This window comes from Musca domestica, unplaced genomic scaffold (assembly GCF_030504385.1).
Source record: "Musca domestica strain aabys unplaced genomic scaffold, Musca_domestica.polishedcontigs.V.1.1 25, whole genome shotgun sequence".
Classification (NCBI taxonomy): Eukaryota; Metazoa; Arthropoda; class Insecta; order Diptera; family Muscidae; genus Musca; species Musca domestica.
In genome coordinates, this window is record NW_026712277.1 from 6,713,085 (window position 1) to 6,733,293 (window position 20,209).

General features: G+C 36.8%; 2 protein-coding genes across 3 annotated transcripts; one reads left to right on the plus strand and one right to left on the minus strand.

The window, feature by feature from the left end:
- Positions 1-1,912: 1,912 nt before the first annotated feature.
- Positions 1,913-3,405, minus strand: LOC131802895 (uncharacterized). Its single transcript, XM_059123645.1, has one exon. The coding sequence runs from the start codon at positions 2,751-2,753 to the stop codon at positions 2,163-2,165; it is 591 nt and encodes a 196-aa protein (XP_058979628.1). The 5' UTR covers positions 2,754-3,405; the 3' UTR covers positions 1,913-2,162.
- Positions 3,406-6,528: 3,123 nt separating this feature from the next.
- On the plus strand, positions 6,529-19,294 carry LOC101888040 (uncharacterized). Of its 2 annotated transcripts, XM_059123675.1 has the most exons (5): positions 6,529-6,545; positions 11,919-13,586; positions 16,707-16,988; positions 17,067-17,202; positions 18,963-19,294. In XM_059123675.1, the coding sequence occupies exons 2-5, from the start codon at positions 12,110-12,112 to the stop codon at positions 19,039-19,041; spliced, it is 1,974 nt and encodes a 657-aa protein (XP_058979658.1). In that variant the 5' UTR covers positions 6,529-6,545; positions 11,919-12,109; the 3' UTR covers positions 19,042-19,294. The 2 variants fall into 2 exon arrangements, with proteins under 2 accessions (XP_058979658.1, XP_058979657.1); XM_059123674.1 differs by lacking the exon at positions 6,529-6,545 and having other exon boundaries at positions 11,863-13,586.
- The last annotated feature ends 915 nt before the right edge of the window (positions 19,295-20,209 follow it).

A 20,209-nucleotide genomic window follows, 5' to 3' on the forward strand; every position in this document is an offset into this window, starting at 1 on the left:
CAAACACATTGAATGTTTTTTTTTACTAGTTTAAGTCATCCGGCTGGCTTCTTCGTGAAAGAACAAAGGAATTTCAGGTTGACTTAATTCAATTTCGGCCAAAAATGTATACTTGTTCTCCCGAGGCACTTTTGTTTTTTATCGAAGAACCCAGCCAATGACTTAAGTCAGTAAAAATTTAAGACATTTGAAAACTTTTCCAAGACATTTTTTTGTCTCTTCAGAATTTCTCTAAGAGGTCTGCCATCCGTGTTCAAGAACTGCCAACCGTAGCCATGCACCATGGTAGAAGAATACAGGAATACAGGTAGATGCATCAAAGCTTGGGAACATTGATATGTCAAAAATTTTAAAATGTTTTCCCAAAAATAAGTAGATTATTATAAGTTTTCTTATACGACACCAATCGAAGGTTGTTACTTTATGCATTTCTCAACAATTTTTACAAATTTGAATAATATTTCGTTCAAAATTTTCAATTCCAAAATTGGTTTGACAGTTCATTGAACCACCAGCTGCATCAATGAAACTACATGTATTTTTCTACCATGCTATCCACCTTCAATTCGATTGATAGTATTGTTGATGCTAGCAACTATTATTTGTGTTATCATTTCATAATGAATTACATGTGTTTCCTTTTTTTTCGGATATACGGTTTATCATTCCTCAGCGCTGTTGTTATTTTTAATGTTAGCAACTATTATTTGTGTAATAATTTCATAGTGAATTACAACCGTTCCCTTTTTTCTGATTTACGGTTTCTCATTACTCAGCGCTGCTGTTATTGCTGATGGTAGCGACTATTATTTGTGTTATCGTTTCATTTTTCTCCTGATATACAATTGCACATTACTCAGCGCTGCTGTTAGCGACTATTATTTTTGTTATCATTTCATAGTGAATTACAGCTGTTTCCTTTTTCTTCTGATATACGGTTAATCATTACTCAGCGCTACTGTTATTGTTGATGCAGCGACTATTATTTGTATTGTCATATCATAGTGAATTATAGCCGTTTCCTTTTTCTTCTGATATACGGTTTCTCATTACTCAGCGCTGCTTTTATTTAGCAACTATTATTTCTCATTAGCAACTACAGTTTCTCATTACTCAGAACTGCTGTTATTTTTAATGCTAGCGACTTTCTTTCCGTTATAATTTCATAGTGAATTACAGCTGTTTCCTTTTTCTTCTGATATACGGTTAATCATTACTCAGAGCTGCTGTTGTTTTTAATGCTAGCGACTATCATTTGTGTTATCATTTCAGAGTGAATTACAGCTGTTTCCTTTTTCTTTTAACATACGGTTTCTCATTACTCAGCGCTACTGTTATTGCTGATGGTAGCGACTATTATTTGTGTTATCATTTCGTAGTGAATTACAGCCGTTTCCTTTTTCGTCTGACATACGGTTTCTCATTACTCAGCGCAGCTGACTCATTGTAAATTATATTCCGTTGAAGAATTTGCAACACACAACTGTTTTTTGAATTATAAAATAACTTTCCATTACAAATATTATAACACCAACAAAGGCGTTTTATGTTTTGTTTTTAAAGCAAACCTCTTGCCCTGCCATTTACTGTCAACAACATGCCGTTAAAGACTTGACGAAGGACCTTAAAATGAAAAATACCACAGGACTTCAAGAATATTTCCTTTATATACAAAATTGAAAATGTAGTCCAGGTATACAGGACATCTAGAGGGTTTTCTATATGCATTTAACCTTTGAAAGGATTTCTGTTGTAAAAGGTCATTGGAAGTCTTGACCAATCAGACATCTTCAAAGAAAGTCTCACTTTAAAAATCCATGCCAGCAGATGAAGAAGAAACAACATTTTTTTTTTTTAATAATTTATTTCAACAAATCGTTGTTATTGTTTTTATTATCACTTCCTAATCTATCACACAAAAAAAAAAAAAATTAAAAAAAAATAACAAAACAAAATTAATAACAAGTAAAGCTTTACGAACTTAGTTAGATTCGACTAAGTAAGGAAAGGATGGATGGATAAAGGAAGGAAGGACGATTAGCGCATTGTGGGACGTATGAACATAATTTAAGTTATGGGATATGGGGGTGGTAGTGGGGATAGTGGCGTTAAAAAAACTATTTACAAACAGACCACATTCGAATGGTGTCGGATCCCAGAATTTAGAATTTTTCAGCTGGTGGTCCGTATTGTTCGGCAGGAGCGGCTGGTGGGCCGTACTGTTCGGCTGGTTTGTTTTGTTGCTTGTACTTGATGAAGTACACCTCGGGCTTGCTGGGCTCAGTGGGTTGGGGTGTGGGCAAAATGATGGGTTGTTGTTCTTCGGGCTTCTTAACCAAGACATAGACCAATGTTTTGTGTTCATCCTGGACGGGGGGTGGAAGGACTTGACGGACGGGGGCAGGTGTGTTGGGAGCCTTGATGAAAATGATTTTGTAGTGTTTCTTGGGCACAGCAGTTTGAATGGGTGCTGGGGCGGGATAGGATTCAGGCTCCTCTGGTGGCACATGGACATAGACATTCTTGGTTACCAACGTCTCGGCCACGGGAGGTCCATAGAAAGGAGCTGGAGCACCATAGACGGGTAAAGGTTGAGCTGATGATTGGGTAGGTGGCGGGCCATACTGCTCAGCAGGCTTGGGTGGCAAGTATTCCTTTTGTGGAGCTGGGGGAGGTCCGTAACGGCTTTTGGGAGGCTCGGGGCGAGCGGCCACCACGGCCAAGGTACAGGCTAACACAATGAACAATTTCATTTCGTTTTGTTTTTTTCTTTTTTTTGGTTAATCCCGAGAATTCGTTGTTGGTTCTGCTATGGGCAGTGATGATTTGATACCTCCAACCACTTCGTACTGGGATTTTATACCACAACGGAAGTTGAAAACAATTTTTTCTTTTCGTTTTTGGTTATTACATATTTATTGTTTTTATTGTTATTACCTCTGTTTTTCGATTTCGATTTCGTTTCGATGCAAACACGAGTAGCCACTGGCCGGTAGCCTAGTCTTTTGGCTGTCGGCTGGGAGAGTCTATTTTTGGGGTTTTCGATTTTTGTTTTTTGCATAATTTCTCAAAGCACAACTTCGGCTGTGATCGATTAATTGCAATCCGAATGAACACGAAGCCCGGTGTTGCTAAAAGTTCGCCCAGCCAAAACAAACGGGCCTAATCAGAAATGCGAGCCTCGGCGGCTACGAATAATGTTTGTACGCGATCGGCATACTAATCGAGTGATCGATTTAGCAAATCGACCACTGGCGTCCAGATGATGATGGTGGTGGTGATGAGGATGACAAAATGCAGCCATGTATGTAAGTGAATGACTGCATGGTGGCAGTCGTACTGCCCCCGAGCTGTCCAGCCTGTGCGCAAGTTGTGGTGTCTGTTTTTTTGGTTTGCCAAAAATGCCCAACCGGCCCAGCGCTCCAAAAATGTTTGTGATGTTACAACAAATTATGTAATAATTACTTATTGACAATGTTGTTGTCGTCGTTCTCGATAAAAAGAAAAACAAAAACAATGCAAATATTCGTTTTGTTGGCAGGCCTACCCCAAGCCAAGTCATGGTGTCAACAATTAACCCATCAAGCATTGTGGGGTTACTTTTGGCAAGTGTCTAGAGTGCGGAATATGTAATCAGTGCAAATATTTGATTTGTGGTGCAAACATTGAAAAAACAACCTGTCCGATAGTCGGAGGTGTTGCGAATCGATAACATCTTGAAAGAAAAGGATACAAATCTTGACGAGTTGTTTCGCCCATTACTGGGTCACACAGTAGTCACAGAGTGGTGAACGTTTTTTTGCAGATTTTTTAAACAATGTGAAGTTGATGGCTTAGCCTCGGAGAAGTATTAGAGATTTTGTTCGCCAATGTGGAATAGATAAATAATACTCGTTGCTAAATTAATGCTCTGTTCCAGAACCTGCAAGAATCTACTAGTTTTGCAATTTTTTCCGATATCATAAAGGAAAAATCGGTTAACGTATTAAAAAGTTGTATATCCTTGAAGGTCTGGAACAGGGAAAAAATCAATATTTCGTTGTTTTATGCATATTCCGAATTGATAGATAAAACATCTATCGAGGATAATTTATCTAACCTAATGAAAGAGGTGAAAAAAATTATCAACCGAATTGAGTGATTTATTTCCGAGTGAATAATTTATCCATCAACGTCAATTGGTTACCCTGCAACGTTGAAAAAATTGCTGTGGATAATTTATTTCTTTATTAACTTGGATGATGGCTGAGGGTAGCCATATGGCTAGAGAGGGTATATATCATTTGATACGTTCAAAACGTGCCTCAGACCTCTTTGGACCAAATCCGTTTCCGGACACTTGGAGGCGATCTAGCGATGTCCGTTCGTCTGTCTGACTGGTATGCACGATAACTCTAGAAGGAAGTATCCGATTTGATCCAAACTTGGTACATCGTAATATTATTGACAAATTTCGAACGAGTTCGGAGATGGGAAATATCGGCATACTCCTTCTGGTACCTTCCCCACAAAATGTCAATATTTTTAAAGAAAATAATTTACTACACAGAAAGAGAAAGGATAATCCGATTTTGCTCCAAATTTAGAAATCCTAATAGTTACAACAGTGCTAGGCCAGGTGTGAAAATGGACAATATCGGTCCACTCCATCAAGTACCTCCCCCAAAAAAGGGTCAAAACTTTGAATAATTATAACTTATAAAATGTGATCTAAGATTCCGATTGTCTTCAAATTACACGCATCACAATATTTTTATTAACCCTAGGTTTGCCGATAAAATGGAATATATCGGTCCACTCCTTCTGGTACCTCCCCCACAAATGATTAAAATTTGGAATATTCATGAAGCTCATAAAACACGAAGTTAACATCCGATTCCATTCATACCTGACACATCTCAATATTTCTATCGATTCAACATCCGGTATAAAGATGGTAGAGATCGAACCATTCCTTCTGGTACCTCCCCCACAAAGGGTCAAAATTTTGAATATTCATGAAGCTCATAAAACATGAAATTGATATCCGATTCCATTTATACCTGGTACATCTCAATATTTCTATCGATTCAAGATCCGGTATAAAAATGGTAGAGATCGAACCATTCCTTCTGGTACCTCCCCCACAAAGGCTTGAAGTTTTGAATAACCAAAATATTTATAAAATCCGGAATAAGCATGTGGTTCTCTTCAAATTACACACATGAAAATATTTTTATTAGCTCATGGTCTAGTGTGAACATGGGATGTATCGGACCACTCCTTCTCGTACCTTCCCCACAAGGGAAAATTTTGGTCAGCTGTAAATGTGCACCTTCTGTTGGCCACCAGAACTCAAGCGCCGGCAATGGTGATGATGTGGGCCGTGGGACCGCAGCATCAGCATAAATGCCCAATATTATCGCGAAAATAATCTGGAGGGTGTATTAAAGCCTTGGGCATGCAAACATTTTGGCTGCAAACCTTGGACATTCCAACAGGACTCAGTACGCGCCACCCAAAAATGGTTACAAAATGAGGTTTCTCGCTTCATTTCCAGCGCCCAATAGCCACCAAAATCTCCGGATACCAATCCGTTAGACTATTGTGTCGGGAGCATTTTGGAAAGCAAGGTTGGCACTAAATAATACCAAAATGTCGATCACCTCAAGCAAGCGCTTCGCCGGGAATCAGCCAAAATACCGCAGAGTAACATTCGGGCAGCGGACGACGGTTTCATTGGCCGTTTGAAGGACATAATTCGTGCCAAAGTTGACAAATTCGAAAAAAATCGAAACTTATTCTTAAATTTGATGTTATTTCCGACATTTTTTTCCTTCTTTCAATAATTAAAAAAAAAAATGTACAAACTATGGCTTTTGACTTTGTTTCAGTTTTTTTTATCTCACCCGGTATATTAGCCTTAGGTCAGATAATATAATATAGCGGATAATATTAGACAACTGCTTCGGAAAACTTTGAATAATCATAACTCAGGGCTGGGGGTATACACCTGTCGGCAAGACCGACTGATACAATTTTACTTGTTTAAGTGATTTTTTATAAATAAGAAGATTTTTATATATTATCTTAAAGGAGGCCTAAAGAGGGATAAAAAAATAATTTTACAAATTTGTATAATTTTTCATTTAAAATCTTCAATTTCAAAATTGGTTTGACAGTTCATTGTCCCAGCAGCTGTGTTGATGGGACTACCTGTATTCTTCTACCATATGATGTTTGTTTACCTTTAACAGTTTTCCTACAAAAGAGAATAAAACACACCTTACTCTCTGAGAAAGAACATCTTCTTTTTTAACAGGAAAATTAAACAGACACCGAATTTTAGTTACCCCGTTTGGCAATGCTGGCCAGCCTCCAAATCCCCCGTTCATCGTTTTTGGGCCACAAAATTGTAATCTTATCTTAAATCGTTTTTTTTTTTTTTTTCAAAATCCCTTATCCAGTGTAACGGTTTCCTCGTGTTACCGGTTGAACAACAACAACAAAAAACAACAAATCAAAAGAAATGGTCAATCAAACTCAATGAAATGACAATCACGTAGGTAAATACCATTATTTTTTGGGGACGTGCGTGACCACCGGCTACGACGGAGGGAACGTACGAGTGCCTTAACGCATTGCAATTGGTCGGTGAAGGGTGCAGGGGTGTTCTGTGTAAAGTCATCAAACTACTGTCCAAAAATTGTTGTCAATCACTTAAAAACAAAAAAAAAAAATAATAATTTGTGTAATGTGCGGAGGTGAGGTAAAGGTGGTGGTGGAGGGAGGAGCGTACTCCAAAAGGGAAGGCAATGTACAAACAACCTCCCCAAATTTAGGTTAAGGTCACTTTATAGAGGTAATTACGCAGGCGCATTTATTTCGAATTTGTGGCATATGTATGAAGGTATTTAACCCACTTACGTTTATGTCATTTTTTGAGGTAGGTCTTAATATATGCGGGAATATCTTGGAATACGGAATTTCGTGCAGTTTTAGTTGTCAAATGCATTGTGATAGTTGTGTATTGTACGGTATTTCAGGAGGTTTTGATTATTTTTTGGCTATCTGATGACAGGAAGATGTCATCTAAACGGTAGCAGAATCTTCTGGTATTTTCATTTAAAACCACAAGAGGGGTTCGTGGTCTGATTGTCTACATTTCCATCCAATAAGAATGGAAACAATCTGGGTTACATCTGATCAAATTCATCTGAAATTCCTTGAATGACCAACAATAATTCAGACGGCATTTTCCCCGTGTCCCATTTAAACATTTTCGCACGAATTCTTATTGTCTTCGGAGAACTTAAACTGTTTTTTTATTAATAAGGTCTGTGCTTTTTCATAAGAATAATTAAATTTCCCATTGGAAAATGCGAATGGGTGAGTATGGCTGCTGTTCAAAGAACAAGTGCAAATCTATCTCTGCTTCTTTTGGGTGTACGAATTGTAATGGAATTTCCTAAAGGAAAGAGAATGACACAGAAAAAAGGTGGCGTGAGAGTGCGTATGCCAGGGATGGATATTACAACTGTATCCCTAGAAAATATTCTATATTTTGGTGTGAACCTGCAAGAATCTACAAGTTTTGCAAATTTTGTATGCCCTACACCATAGTATGGAGGGTATATTAAGTTTGTCATTCCGTTTGTAACACCTCGAAATATACATTTTAGACCCCACAAAAAGATATATATTTTTGATCCGCATAAAATTCTATGTCGATTTAGCGATGTCCATCCGTCTGTGGAAATCACTTTAGCTTCCGAATTCCGAATTAAGTAGGTTGATAAAATTTTACTCAAATATATATTATGTCTGCAGGACTTTTGGTATTGAAAATGGGCCATGAAGGTCCAGGTTTGGTATAGCCCCCATAGGAAGGTACCTCCCTATTTTCGGTATGTTGATGATTTTAGCGACATTATTCACCGGAATTGTTTCAAATTTGGTATTTGAAGTTCGTAATTGATACTAAAGCTTAGACAGAAAATTGTCTGTGCAGGTTTACGTCTTCGTATAGGCCCCGTATAACTGTACCTCCCGATATTCGCTATTTTGATGATTTTAGCGACATTACTCACAGGAAATGTTTCAAATTTGGTATTTAAAATTGGTTATGGATACTACACCCTAAGACAGAAACTTGTCTGTGCAGGTCCACGTCTTCTTATATCCCCCATAAAAGGGTACCTCCCGATATTCGGTATTTTGATGATTTTAGCGAAATTATTCACCTGAATTGTTTCAAATTTGGCATTTGCATTTCGTAATGGATGTTAGAGCCTATGACCGAAAATTGTCTGTGCAGGTCCACGTCTTCGTATAGGCCCCATATTACGGTACCTCCCGATATTCGGTATTTTGGAATTGTTTCAAATTTGGTATTTGAAGTTCGTAATGGATGCTACAGCCTAAGGCAGAAAATTGGTATAGCCCCCCATTTTATAGTACCTCCCTATATTCGGTATTTTGATGATTATTCACGAATTTTTTCCCAAGTTTCGCATTTAAGTATTGTAATGCCTTATGACAAAAGTTGCCTATGCAGGTCCATGTCGTCGTATAGACCCTAATATAACTGCTACATTCGGCATTTTTCAGATTTTAACAGAATTTTTAATGGATTTTATTTATTTTTGAAAATTGCCAAATTTTTTCCAAATGGTGGAGGGTATTAAAATGTCGGCCCGTTTGAATGTACAGCAGCGGTGCTCAAAACCGTGTTCTACAACATGAAGAGAAAAAATATATAATTTAAGAGAAAATTAAAATTCTGTGTTTCTTTATATTTTACGGTTCTATTTAATTGTTTTTAAACACGAATGTTTGCCAAAATAATTTATAAAGCAAATGGATAAAAAATATTTGTATAAATAATGACTTAACACTGTTTTGTTCTTGATTTAAATAAGCAAAGAGAAATTTGACTGAAAAGGGATATTTCTTCTTGAGCACCGCTGATGTACAGCTTTTTTACTTGTTCGATATTAAAAAGGGAAAATCGGTTATCGTAGTAAAAACTTTTACAATCTCGCAGTTTTAGACCAGAGCATTTGTGTACAAAATGAGGAGGAAGGGGGAGAAACCACATCTTAAATACAATTTGTTATTGCTCTGTTCCTGAACTGCAAAAATGTAAACGTGTTACTATGATAACCGATTTTCCCTTTATGATATCGAAAGAATTACAAAACTAGACGATTCTTGCCCCCATTTCATTGTTTGTATATCTCCTTTGAGAATCTCTCAACAAAATTGATTTTCTTCCCCGCCTTCAACGACCACAACAAACAAAGTCGTTGAACTTAACATTTTCGCGCTGTGTGACACCAAAGATCATGACAGACAACAAAAGAGAAAGAGTTCCTTATGTTGTAACACAGCCGAGAGGGAATAACCAATGAGAGTCTTTATGTGTGTGTGTGTGTGTAGGTATGTGGTGTTTTTAGGAAATTGAAATTAAAAAACAAAATGGGACAATGCCACAGAAAAAAGGATGAGTGTGTATCTTATGATTGTGGGGAATGAATTGCGTATATTAATGGGTTTCTTAATAGAGTTTTTATTAAAGCAATCAAAGAGAGAAAAATTAGAATAATAATGAATTGTGTTTTTAATTTGATTATACCTAATTTAAGAAATAAACTGGAATTGCTGGAATAAATATTTTTTCGCAAGGAATGAATTAATAATAATAATAATAATAATAATAAATATAATAATAATATTAATAATAATAATTATAATAAAAATAATAATGGTAATAATAATAACAATAATAGTAATAATAATAATAATAATGATAATAATAAATATAATAATAATAATTATAATTATATTAACAATACTAATAATAGTAATCATAATAAAAATAATAATAATTTCACATATATGAAATGCAAATTTATATGAAATGCATGAAAATTAATATTTCCACCCTAACATTTATTTTTTGGTATAAAAAAAATACTTCATAATTAATTGCCACCTTACGTTGAAATGTTGCGTTTTCTCACAACAATGTCCGAGTGTAGGAATGACTTTACCATGTGTATCCAATGGATAAGACTGTGAATAAAAAATCTGAAATGGAAAAACGTGAAATTTGTCATCATATAACGACTTCAAGGTACCATTTCATTGATAAGAGTGAAAATAGGTAGGTACTTGTAGTGAAAATACTCCATGTAAGATCTCACAAAGGTGGGCAATTAAATATGCATTAGCTCTGCCTAATTGGGCATTTGACGCCGCCAAAAGGAAATTAGGTAGGTACCTGCATAGAATGTATGCGTTTGAGTATAGCCTTATTTACACCGAGCATGTTTTCATAGAACCCGTCATTCAGATTGACAATTCCTTGAAAGCTTTATAAAACGGGGTAAAGCCATTGAAATTCCAAAAAGTGTAAGAACTTACACCGCAACAGACTCAAAAGAGCTAAGGAGTTGCTTGGCTTGACCGAAAGTGGTGAACTGCCGAATTTAGTTTTCTCCGACGTTGAGAAAGCATTCATTGTCCAGCAGTTTGTAAACAAACAAAATGATCATCCGCTCGTGTTTACTTGCCAAAGAGGTCAGCTGAAAATGTGCACCTTCGGTTGGCCACCAGAACTGTGCGGCCATGGTGATGGTGTGGGCTGCCATAACAGCCAATGGTCGCTCTCCGCTCGTATTAATCGACCGTGGCTTCAGAATAAATGCCGAATATTATCGCGAAAATATTCTGGAGGGTGTATTAAAGCGTTGGGCACGCAAACATTTTGGCCACAGACCTTGGACATTCCAACAGGACTCAGCACGCGCCACCCAAGAATGGTTACAAAATGAGGTTCATCGCTTCATTTCCAGCGCACAATGGCCACCAAATCTCCAGATACCAATCCGTTGGAATATTGTGTCTGGAGTATTTTGGAAAGCAATGTTGGTACTAAAAAATACCAAAGTGTCGATCACCTCAAGCAAGCGCTTCGCCCGGAATGGGCCAAAATGCCGTAGAACAACATTCGGGCAGCGTGTAACGGTTTCATTGGCCGTTTGAAGGCCATAATTCGCGCCAAAGGTGACCAATTCGAACAAATCTAAACTTATTCTAAAATTTGATGCTATTTCCGACATTTTTTGCTTTCATTCAATAAAATTTAAAAAAAAAAAAACATGTAAAATTATGGTGTTTAACTTTGTTGCAGTTTTTTTTATCCAACCTTGAAGTTACAAATGTTTCAATCTGGTTTATGGATAACAGTGTCAATACAACTGTTCTCAAATTATTTGGTTATGTGGTGTATTCTTTATAACCTGTTTTTTTGTCATTAACTGTTTTGCAAAATATCACCAACAACAACAACAAAATACTGATATGGAATCTATAGATAGCGTGCGATGATGACGATTCGACAGAACAAAAAAAAACAAGAAAATACCCACCTAATAACAAAAACAATGCTATCCCATCAGCAAAACAAAGAAAAAGCAAGAGAACAACAAAAAATTACCGCAGTAATCATGTCCAACAACAACAATAACATATGCTTGGAGAAAATAAACGGTTTCAGATAAAAGAGTTGATTGGCGCCCCCCACCACTCCCCCATCAAATGCATTGCAGTGAGAGAGTGAGAGTCCAGGAAAATAAATACCCCAACAAAGAAAGATGACAAAGAGCAGGCCTTAAATTAGGGGCTCTAATTGATTTGGCAATTGTCAAATTACAGTTATTTCAGATCAAAATCATTTGAATTCTCATGGACGTGTGTGTTTGTGTAAAGATATGTGTGTCCATACCTGTTGTTTTGGGAGCATGCATACATTCATCCCAAGTACTTTGAGCCCTGTTGCTTAATTGGCTGACTCTCTTTCTCCCTCTCTCTCTGTCATTCCTGCCGCAAGAAAGGTGGTCGGTTGAGTTTGAAAATTTCTCCCTCTTTTTTAGTATTTCGCAAGACACCAACGGAGTAACACGATCGTTTATCAAGTGACTAATCGAGACATAAACGAGAAAAATAACACAAAGCACACGAACATAGAACAAAAAAAAAAAAAAACTAAATTGGTTTGACATTCAAGGTATTTTTGTGGAGTGGGATTTATTGTTTTCGAGAGAAAGAAATAAACAACACCTTGATGAAGTGGAATTGGGGAAAATCGGATAAAACCCATGACGACGCGGACACTTCGGATAATACAATGAGCAAGGCCTTGGTGAAGCAAGATCCTCGCACAAAGGTCAAGACAACTTCCGCTCAATCGGAAACCACCAATACCACCACACAAAATGCCACCATATTCAATAACAATGCCAAGACGGTCACATTTCAGACCACCAAACAAACGGTAACGTCCCGCCAAACGGCACGAGTAACCGAAATAACAACCCGACGCACACCCACCCCCCAAGAGCTGGAAGAAATGATGCGGCTGTTGGCAATGAATAAAAAAGCTGAGACCAAAACTTTCACCACAACTTCAACAACATCAGGTGGTGTTCCCCTACGACGTAACCGTCCAAGTAATCTGCCAGCCCTGCCCTCATCGTCTTCCACCTCACGCAACTCCATCAACAGTCTAAACAATAAAAGTACACCGAAATTCAAGAACAGCGCTGCTGCCTCACCGGTTTCACGTCTTATCTTTAGCTATGAGTCACATCAGGGTGGTGATGGCCCCAAAACACCAACAACTCCAACATTGGTGAAAACACAAACAACAACAGTGACAGAGAAAAATGGTCGCACCATAACCCAAAGGGTTGAGGAGCATCGCATTAAATTGGACCCCAAGTCGTTTAAGCTTTCCACACCCAACTCACCGCTGAGCCGGAATTACATGGGAGAGGATAGTTTTGTTGCCCGAGATGCCCAACTTTTTAAGTTGCCCGCCCTGCCGGCACCGTCGACGACATCTACATTTAGCAGTTCCTTTAATAAACCCCTCACCACAAGTAGTACAAGCAGCTATACCTCGCCGTATAGTAACAAGCAGTGGTCCGCCACGGCGGGATTGGGCAAGCCATCAACAACTACATTGTCCAATTTGAAATTCAGTAGCAGCAGTAAGCCAAGTTCCACAACAACCTCACTGACCTTTACAACAACCACCAAACCGATCTCATCCTACAGTAGCAGAGTTACAAGCAAACCAGGCAGCAGCATTGGCAGTAGTAGTCTTTCTAGCTCCAGCAGTAGTAAACCAGGTTCCCTGTTCAGTTCATGGAGTACACCAACCGCCATAACAACAAAAGCAGATGCCAAGCCTTTTCCAAAGGCAACAGCCACCACAACTTCCTCCTCTTTTCCATGGACTAACAACAGTAAGACTGCCACAACAACCAGCACTTTTAGCCCAACCTTAAACCCAAAACCTGTGACTTCAACTGCAATGGCGCCCAATGTAAAAACACCAAAAGAAACTGGTCCTCGCCTAAAACCCGGCTATGCCTACATCTTCAATAATGTCATCTTCGACAATCCCAATAACGAGGAACGCATTGGCAGCGCCGAAGATGTCAAGGCCTTGGTTCAAACATTCGAATTGTATAAAATGAAGGTGACGGTTATCGAGAACGCCAAAGTCGATAAAATTAAAAAGACTGTTGAAAAAAGTAAGTGCAATTTTTCGAGATATTGTAAAATTAGATTTGTAACAATTGTTGCAAGAGTACTGCAAGAGAGAGAGAGAGAGAGGAGAGAGAGAGACATTTTAACAGTTCTTTCACTGAGAGTTTGCAAACTCTTGCTGGACAAATTTCTTTTGAAAACACTTGTAACTCTTCTCCTTCCGGTGATGTACAGGGTGAAATGAAAAAACTGCAACAAAGTCTAACGCCAAAATTTTTACTATTTTTTTTTGAATTGTATTCAATTAAAGCAAAAAATGTCGGTAATAGCATCAAATTTTAGTTTCTTCGCTTGGCCGAAAGTGGTGTACTGCCGAATTTGGTTTTCTCCGACGATGAGAAAAAATTCGTTGTCCAGCAGTTTGTAAACAAACAAAATGATCGTGTTTACTTGCCAAAGATATCCGCTGAAAATGTGCACCTTCGTTTGGCCACCAGAACTCAACCACCAGCCATGGTGATGGTGTGGGCCGCCATAACAGCCGATGGTCGCTCTCCGCTCGTATTAATCGATTGTGGCATCAGTATAAATGCCGAATATTATCGCGAAAATATTCTGAAGGGTGTAATAAAGCCTTGGGCGCGCAAACATTTTGGCCGCAGACCTTGGAAATTTCAAAAGGACTCAGCACGCGCCACCCAAGAATGGTTACAAAATGACGTTCTTCGCTTCATTTCCAGCGCACAATGGCCACCAAAATATCCGTATACCAATCCGTTGGACTTTTGCGACTGGAGTATTTTGGAAAGCAAGGTTGGCACTAAAAAAATACCAAAGTGTCGATCACCTCAAACAAGAGCTTCGCCGTGAATGGGTCAAAATACCGCAGAGCAACATTCGGGCAGCGTGCGACGTTTTCATTGGCCGTTTGAAGGCCATAATTCGTGTCAAAGATGACCAATTCGAATAAATCTAAACTTATTCTAAAATTTGATGCTATTTCCGACATTTTTTGCTTTCATTCAAAAAAATTGAAAAAAAAAATTTAAAAATAATGGCGTTTGACTTTGTTGCATTTGTTTTTATTTCACCCTGTACTGAGAACCTCAAATTTTTGCTTGAAACATTTTTTGAGTAGTTTTTAATTGACCTAGTTCCGGAGCTCCTTTCAGTGAACCGTTCATATGAACAAGGTGTTACAACAGAAAATCCTGTCTTCCGCAGACAGTAAATTTTCTCGGGTTTTACAAAAAAATAATTAAAATTTACTGTAAAATTGTGCTTTTCATTCAATTTTCCCCATAAGCACTAAGCCCCCCACCCCTTTCACTTCTCTTTTTATATGGAGGGTATATTCATTGCGTTTGTAACTCCTCGAAATATTCATCATAGACCCTACAAAGTATATATATATATATATATATATATATATATATATATATATATATATATATATATATATATATATATATATATATATATATATATATATATATATATATATATATATATATATATATATATATATATATATATTCTTGATCAGCATAAAATTCTAAGTCGGTTTAGCGATGTCCGTCCGTCTGTGGAAATCACTCTAGCTTCCGAACAAATTAAAGTATATTGATAAAATTTTACTCAAATGTATTTTATGTCTGTAGTACTTTTGGTATTGAAAATGGGCCATGTAGGTCCACGTTTTGGTATAGCCCCCATATAACGGTACCTTCCGATATTCGGTATTTTGATGATTTAAGCGACATTTTTCACCGGAATTGTTTCAAATTTGGTAGTTGAAGTTTGAAATAGATACCACAGCCTATGATAGAAAATTGTCTGTGCAGGGCCACGTCTTCGTATAGCCGCCATATAACGGTACCTCCTGATATTCGGTATTTTGATAATTTTAGCGGCATTATTTACCGGAATTCTTTCAAATTTGGTATTTGAGGTTCGTAATGAATACTACAGGCTATGCCATAAAATTGTCTGTGCAGGTCCACGTCTTCCTACAGCCTTCATATAACGATACCTCCCGATATTCGATATTTCCATGATTTTAGCGGCATTATTTACCAGAATTCTTTCAAATTTGGTATTTGAGGTTCGTAATGGATACTACAGGCTATGCCATAAAATTGTCTGTGCAGGTCCACGTCTTCCTACAGCCTTCATATAACGATACCTCCCGATATTCGGTATTTTGATGGTTTTGGCGACATTATTTACCGGAATTGTTTCAAATTTGGTATTTAAAGTTCGTAATGGATACTACAGCCAACGACAGAAAATTGTCTGTATAGGTCCACGTCTTCGTATAGCCTCCCTATAACAGTACCTCCCGATATTCGGTATTTTAATGCTACATTATTCACCGATTTTTTTTTTTTTGTTTAGTTTCTCATTTGAATATTGTAACGGCTTATGACAAAAGTTACCTATGCAGATCCATGCCGTCGTATAGACCCTAATATAACAACTACATTCGGTATTTTTAAGAATGTTAACAGCATTTTTAACGGATTTTATTTTTTTCGAGAATTGCTAAATTCGTTCCAAATGGTAGAGGCTATTCCAAATTCGGTTCGGCCGAACTTACAGCCTTTTTTACTTGTTAACCCTTTAATTTGTATACCTATTTAAAAATAGAACATATTTACCTACCAACCCATCTACAGCAAAACAAACAGCGAACATTCTAATTATTTTCCTGGAATTAAACGACAACAACAACCATACACAAGTAGATTTTTAGCAAAACATATGATAACAAATTTTGATAAAACCCCTCAACAAATGAGACAGAGGGGATTTACACAAGAGATCGATAATGAGAGTCATTATGTCGCTGTGTTGTTGTCAAACAATTCAAACATTTTGTGAATGTGAGACAACCTATCAATTTGAGTATGGGGAGAGGGGTGTGTAGAGAGAGAGAGAGAGAGAAAGATAAATTATAAATGATTATTAAAATCCAGTTTTTAGAAGTAAAATTCGAATGCTTGCCATAAATTAAGGCAAAAAAAGCTTAGAAGCTGTCACAATTGACCAATTACAACAAAACATTTTTCTAATTATTCCGAATTTATTAATTATCCCTTTAGAGGGCTTCAATGTAAACATTTCCTAAAAAAACTAATCCTTTCTGATTTTTCGCCCCCCAGTTCAAACCAAAGACTTCAGCGAATATGCCTGCCTTGTTATTGTCATACTGAGTCATGGTAATCGCCACGAAGAAATCGCCGCCAAAGATGGCCATTATTCCATAGATGATCATGTCCTTTTTCCGATATTGCGAAACGCAACGCTGAATGATAAACCCAAAATGTTTTTCATACAAGCCTGTAAGGGTTCCATGCAGAGTATGGGATACTATACGGATGCCACAATGTTCTCACCGCCCGGCAGTGCCAATGAAATTCTGAAATGTTACAGTACATTTGAGGGTAAGTCAGGGTGAAGTTTTGAAAATTTTTCTTTCAAATGTAAATAATGCCATTATTTTTGTTTGTTTTGTTTTCCAGGATTTGTTTCGTATCGCACTGAGAAGGGCTCTATATTCATACAAAGTTTGTGTAATAATCTGAAACTCTTTGGCGCAACGAAAAATATCAAAGATATTATGGAAACGGTGACGTTACTTGTCAAAAAACAATCAATGTAAGTATTTTCTTAGTGACAGGACATGAAAAAAAGGGATCGGCAGAGAGTGATTCGGTATTGCCGTCTGCACTTAAAAAAGACTTAGATATACATTTTTATACCCTCCACCATGACTCATCGAAATAATAACGTTAGGCCTAACAAAGTATATATTCTTGATCAGCATAAAATTCTAAGACATTTTAACCCTGTCCATCCGTCCGCCCGTCTGTGGAAATCACTCTAGCTTCCGAACGAAATTAGATAGGTTGGTAAAATTTTGCTGAAATATATATTATGTCTGCAGGACTTTTGGTATTAAAAATGGGTCATGTAAGTCCACGTTTTGGTGTAGCCGCCATATAATGGTACCTCCCTATTTTCGGTATTTTGATGATATTAGCCACATCATTCACCGAAATTGTTTCAAATTTGGTATTTAAGGTTCGTAATTGATATAACAGCCTATGACAGAAAATTGTTCGTGCATGTCCACGACTTCATATGGCCCTCCCTTGTAATTGTACCTCCCTATTTTCGGTATTTTGGTGATTTAAGCGACATAATCCACAGGAATTGTTTAAAATTTGGTATTTGAAGTTCGTAATGGATACTACAGCCTATGACAGAAAATTGTCTTCGCAGGTTCACGCCTTCGTATAGCCCCCATATAATGGTGCCTCTATATATTCGGTATTTTGGCGATTTTTAGCGACATTATTCAACGGAATTGCGTCAAATTTGGTATTTGAAGTTCGTAATGAATATAAAAGCCTATGCCAGAAAATTGTTTGTGCAGGTCCACGACATCGTTTAGCCTCCATATATTTGTACCTCCCTATTTTCGGTATTTTACACATTATTCATCGGATTTGTTTCAAATTTCGTATTTAAAGTTCGTAATGGATGTAACAGTCTATAGCAGAAAATTGTCTGTGCAGGTTCACGCCTTCGTATAGCCTCCATATAATGGCACCTCTATATATTCGGTATTTTGGCGATTTTTAGCGACATTATTCACCGGAACTTTTTCAAATTTGGTATTGAAAGTTCGTAATGGTTACTTATCCAGCACCAAGTCTTCGCATAGCCCACATATTAAGGTTTTCATTTGAGCGGTATTTTTCGACGGATTATTTTTTTTTTTCTAAAAAAATTTAAGTTCTTTCCGAATGGTGGTGGGTATAAAAAGCTCGAACCAACCAAACGAAAAAAACGTTTAGTAAAAAAAAGGCACCTGACTTTGTAAATTTCCCCCAAAAAGGACAATTTAGTAATTATCACTTGTCAAAGAAAGTAAACTGTGGCAACACTCACAACGATTTTATTTTAACGGTATTTTCTTGGTAGATGAATACAGGTAGACACATCGACACAGCTGCTGGGAAAATTAACTCTCAAACCAATTTTTAAAAAAATGCATGTCATCACAACCTCCGATTGACGTCGTATAGGACTAAGTATACAAATTTACTTATTTTTGAAAAAAAAATTAAAAAATATTGACATATCAATGTTCCCATGCCTTAAACTACGTTTGCCTACAAAATTTCTACCCGAATTAATTGACCAAACACAATGAATTTGATAAACAAAAACAACTGCATGGATGTCACATGGAATCTATATATTCTCTTTTAAAGCTTAAAATTTAGTCTTTAGTATTTGGAGTGGAAATTTTCCTTAAAGATTCCACCACCGAGTTGTATTTTTCTTCTTTTGTATAATGTTTATGAATATTAATAAAAATAACTATCTTCTCTTCTTTCGCATTCTAGGAACAAACAAATTCCAGCCTATACCAGTACTTTGACGAAGCCCTTTGTTTTTGGAGACTATGTTAAATGGGCGAAATAAATCCGAAAGACTTTTTTCATAGGCCATGAAAACGAAAATGGTCATAGAGAATTGAAATGCTCATGCTGCTACTGCCTTTGGACAAGATGAAGAATTCATCCACAAATACATCTGAATTCGCAAAAATGCTGTAACTGCATTTGCAAATTATTTAACCTTGTGGCAGGACAAATGAAAATGCTGGCAACTTCCTCCTTCCAGAAAGCAGCTATTTTTAATATTTGTAAATTATAATTATTCTTAAAACAAAATTTTGTGATTTATTATTAATAACCCATAAATTAATTTTTTTTAAATAAAAAACGTTATTTTTGCTTCAAAAATAAATATCCATTCTTTTCTTTGGGCATTTTGACAACACATTTTCCCCCCATTTGAATTGATCAATGTGGCATCCCCAATTAGCTGTGCTAAACCAACAGCTCTCTGTAAAGTAACATTAAGAGAATATAATGTCAACAGAGAGCCAACATAACTGTTCGCTAACATTTGACAATCTGTTGACCATTTGTTTTGGCCGGCGGGTGTGTGTGTTGTTTATTTGTTTGCATTAGATGTGCATTTGAACATTGGGGTGTATTAATTATTTTTGCAGATTTTAATTAATTAATTGAAAATATCAATTAATTTAATAAAAGTATAAAAGCATATTATATATTAAGCGTACAGTAAACAAAAATAAATCGGAAAAGAAGTAAAAAAAAATCAGAAACTAATTGGGATCGATTAAAAAGTATTTTTATACCCCCACCTTGAAAAGTAGGGTATATTAACTTTGTCATTCCGTTTGTAACATCCCTAAATATTGTCGTAAATATAAGGAGGTAAGTACAAAAGCAGCTTGAAGTCTTCGCATGACATATTTTGTGATATATCATAAAAGGGTTGCCAGATCCGCATTTACAATTGGACATTTATATGCCTAGCCATGATGCCAAGCTGTTTATGCATCCTTACCTTTACATTTTCATTGAAAAGTTTTAAGCCATTTTTATTTTAAGTTTAAAAATGTTTACTGCTGTAAATTTTAAATCTCACAAAATCGCTAGATCCCAATGTCCAACTGCTGTGCATCCAGCAATACATTGGCAATAGAGAGAGCGAATGAAAGAAAACCTTGTTGTTAGCCCATACGAAACGGCTGATTGCATTTCTTTATGGATAAGCT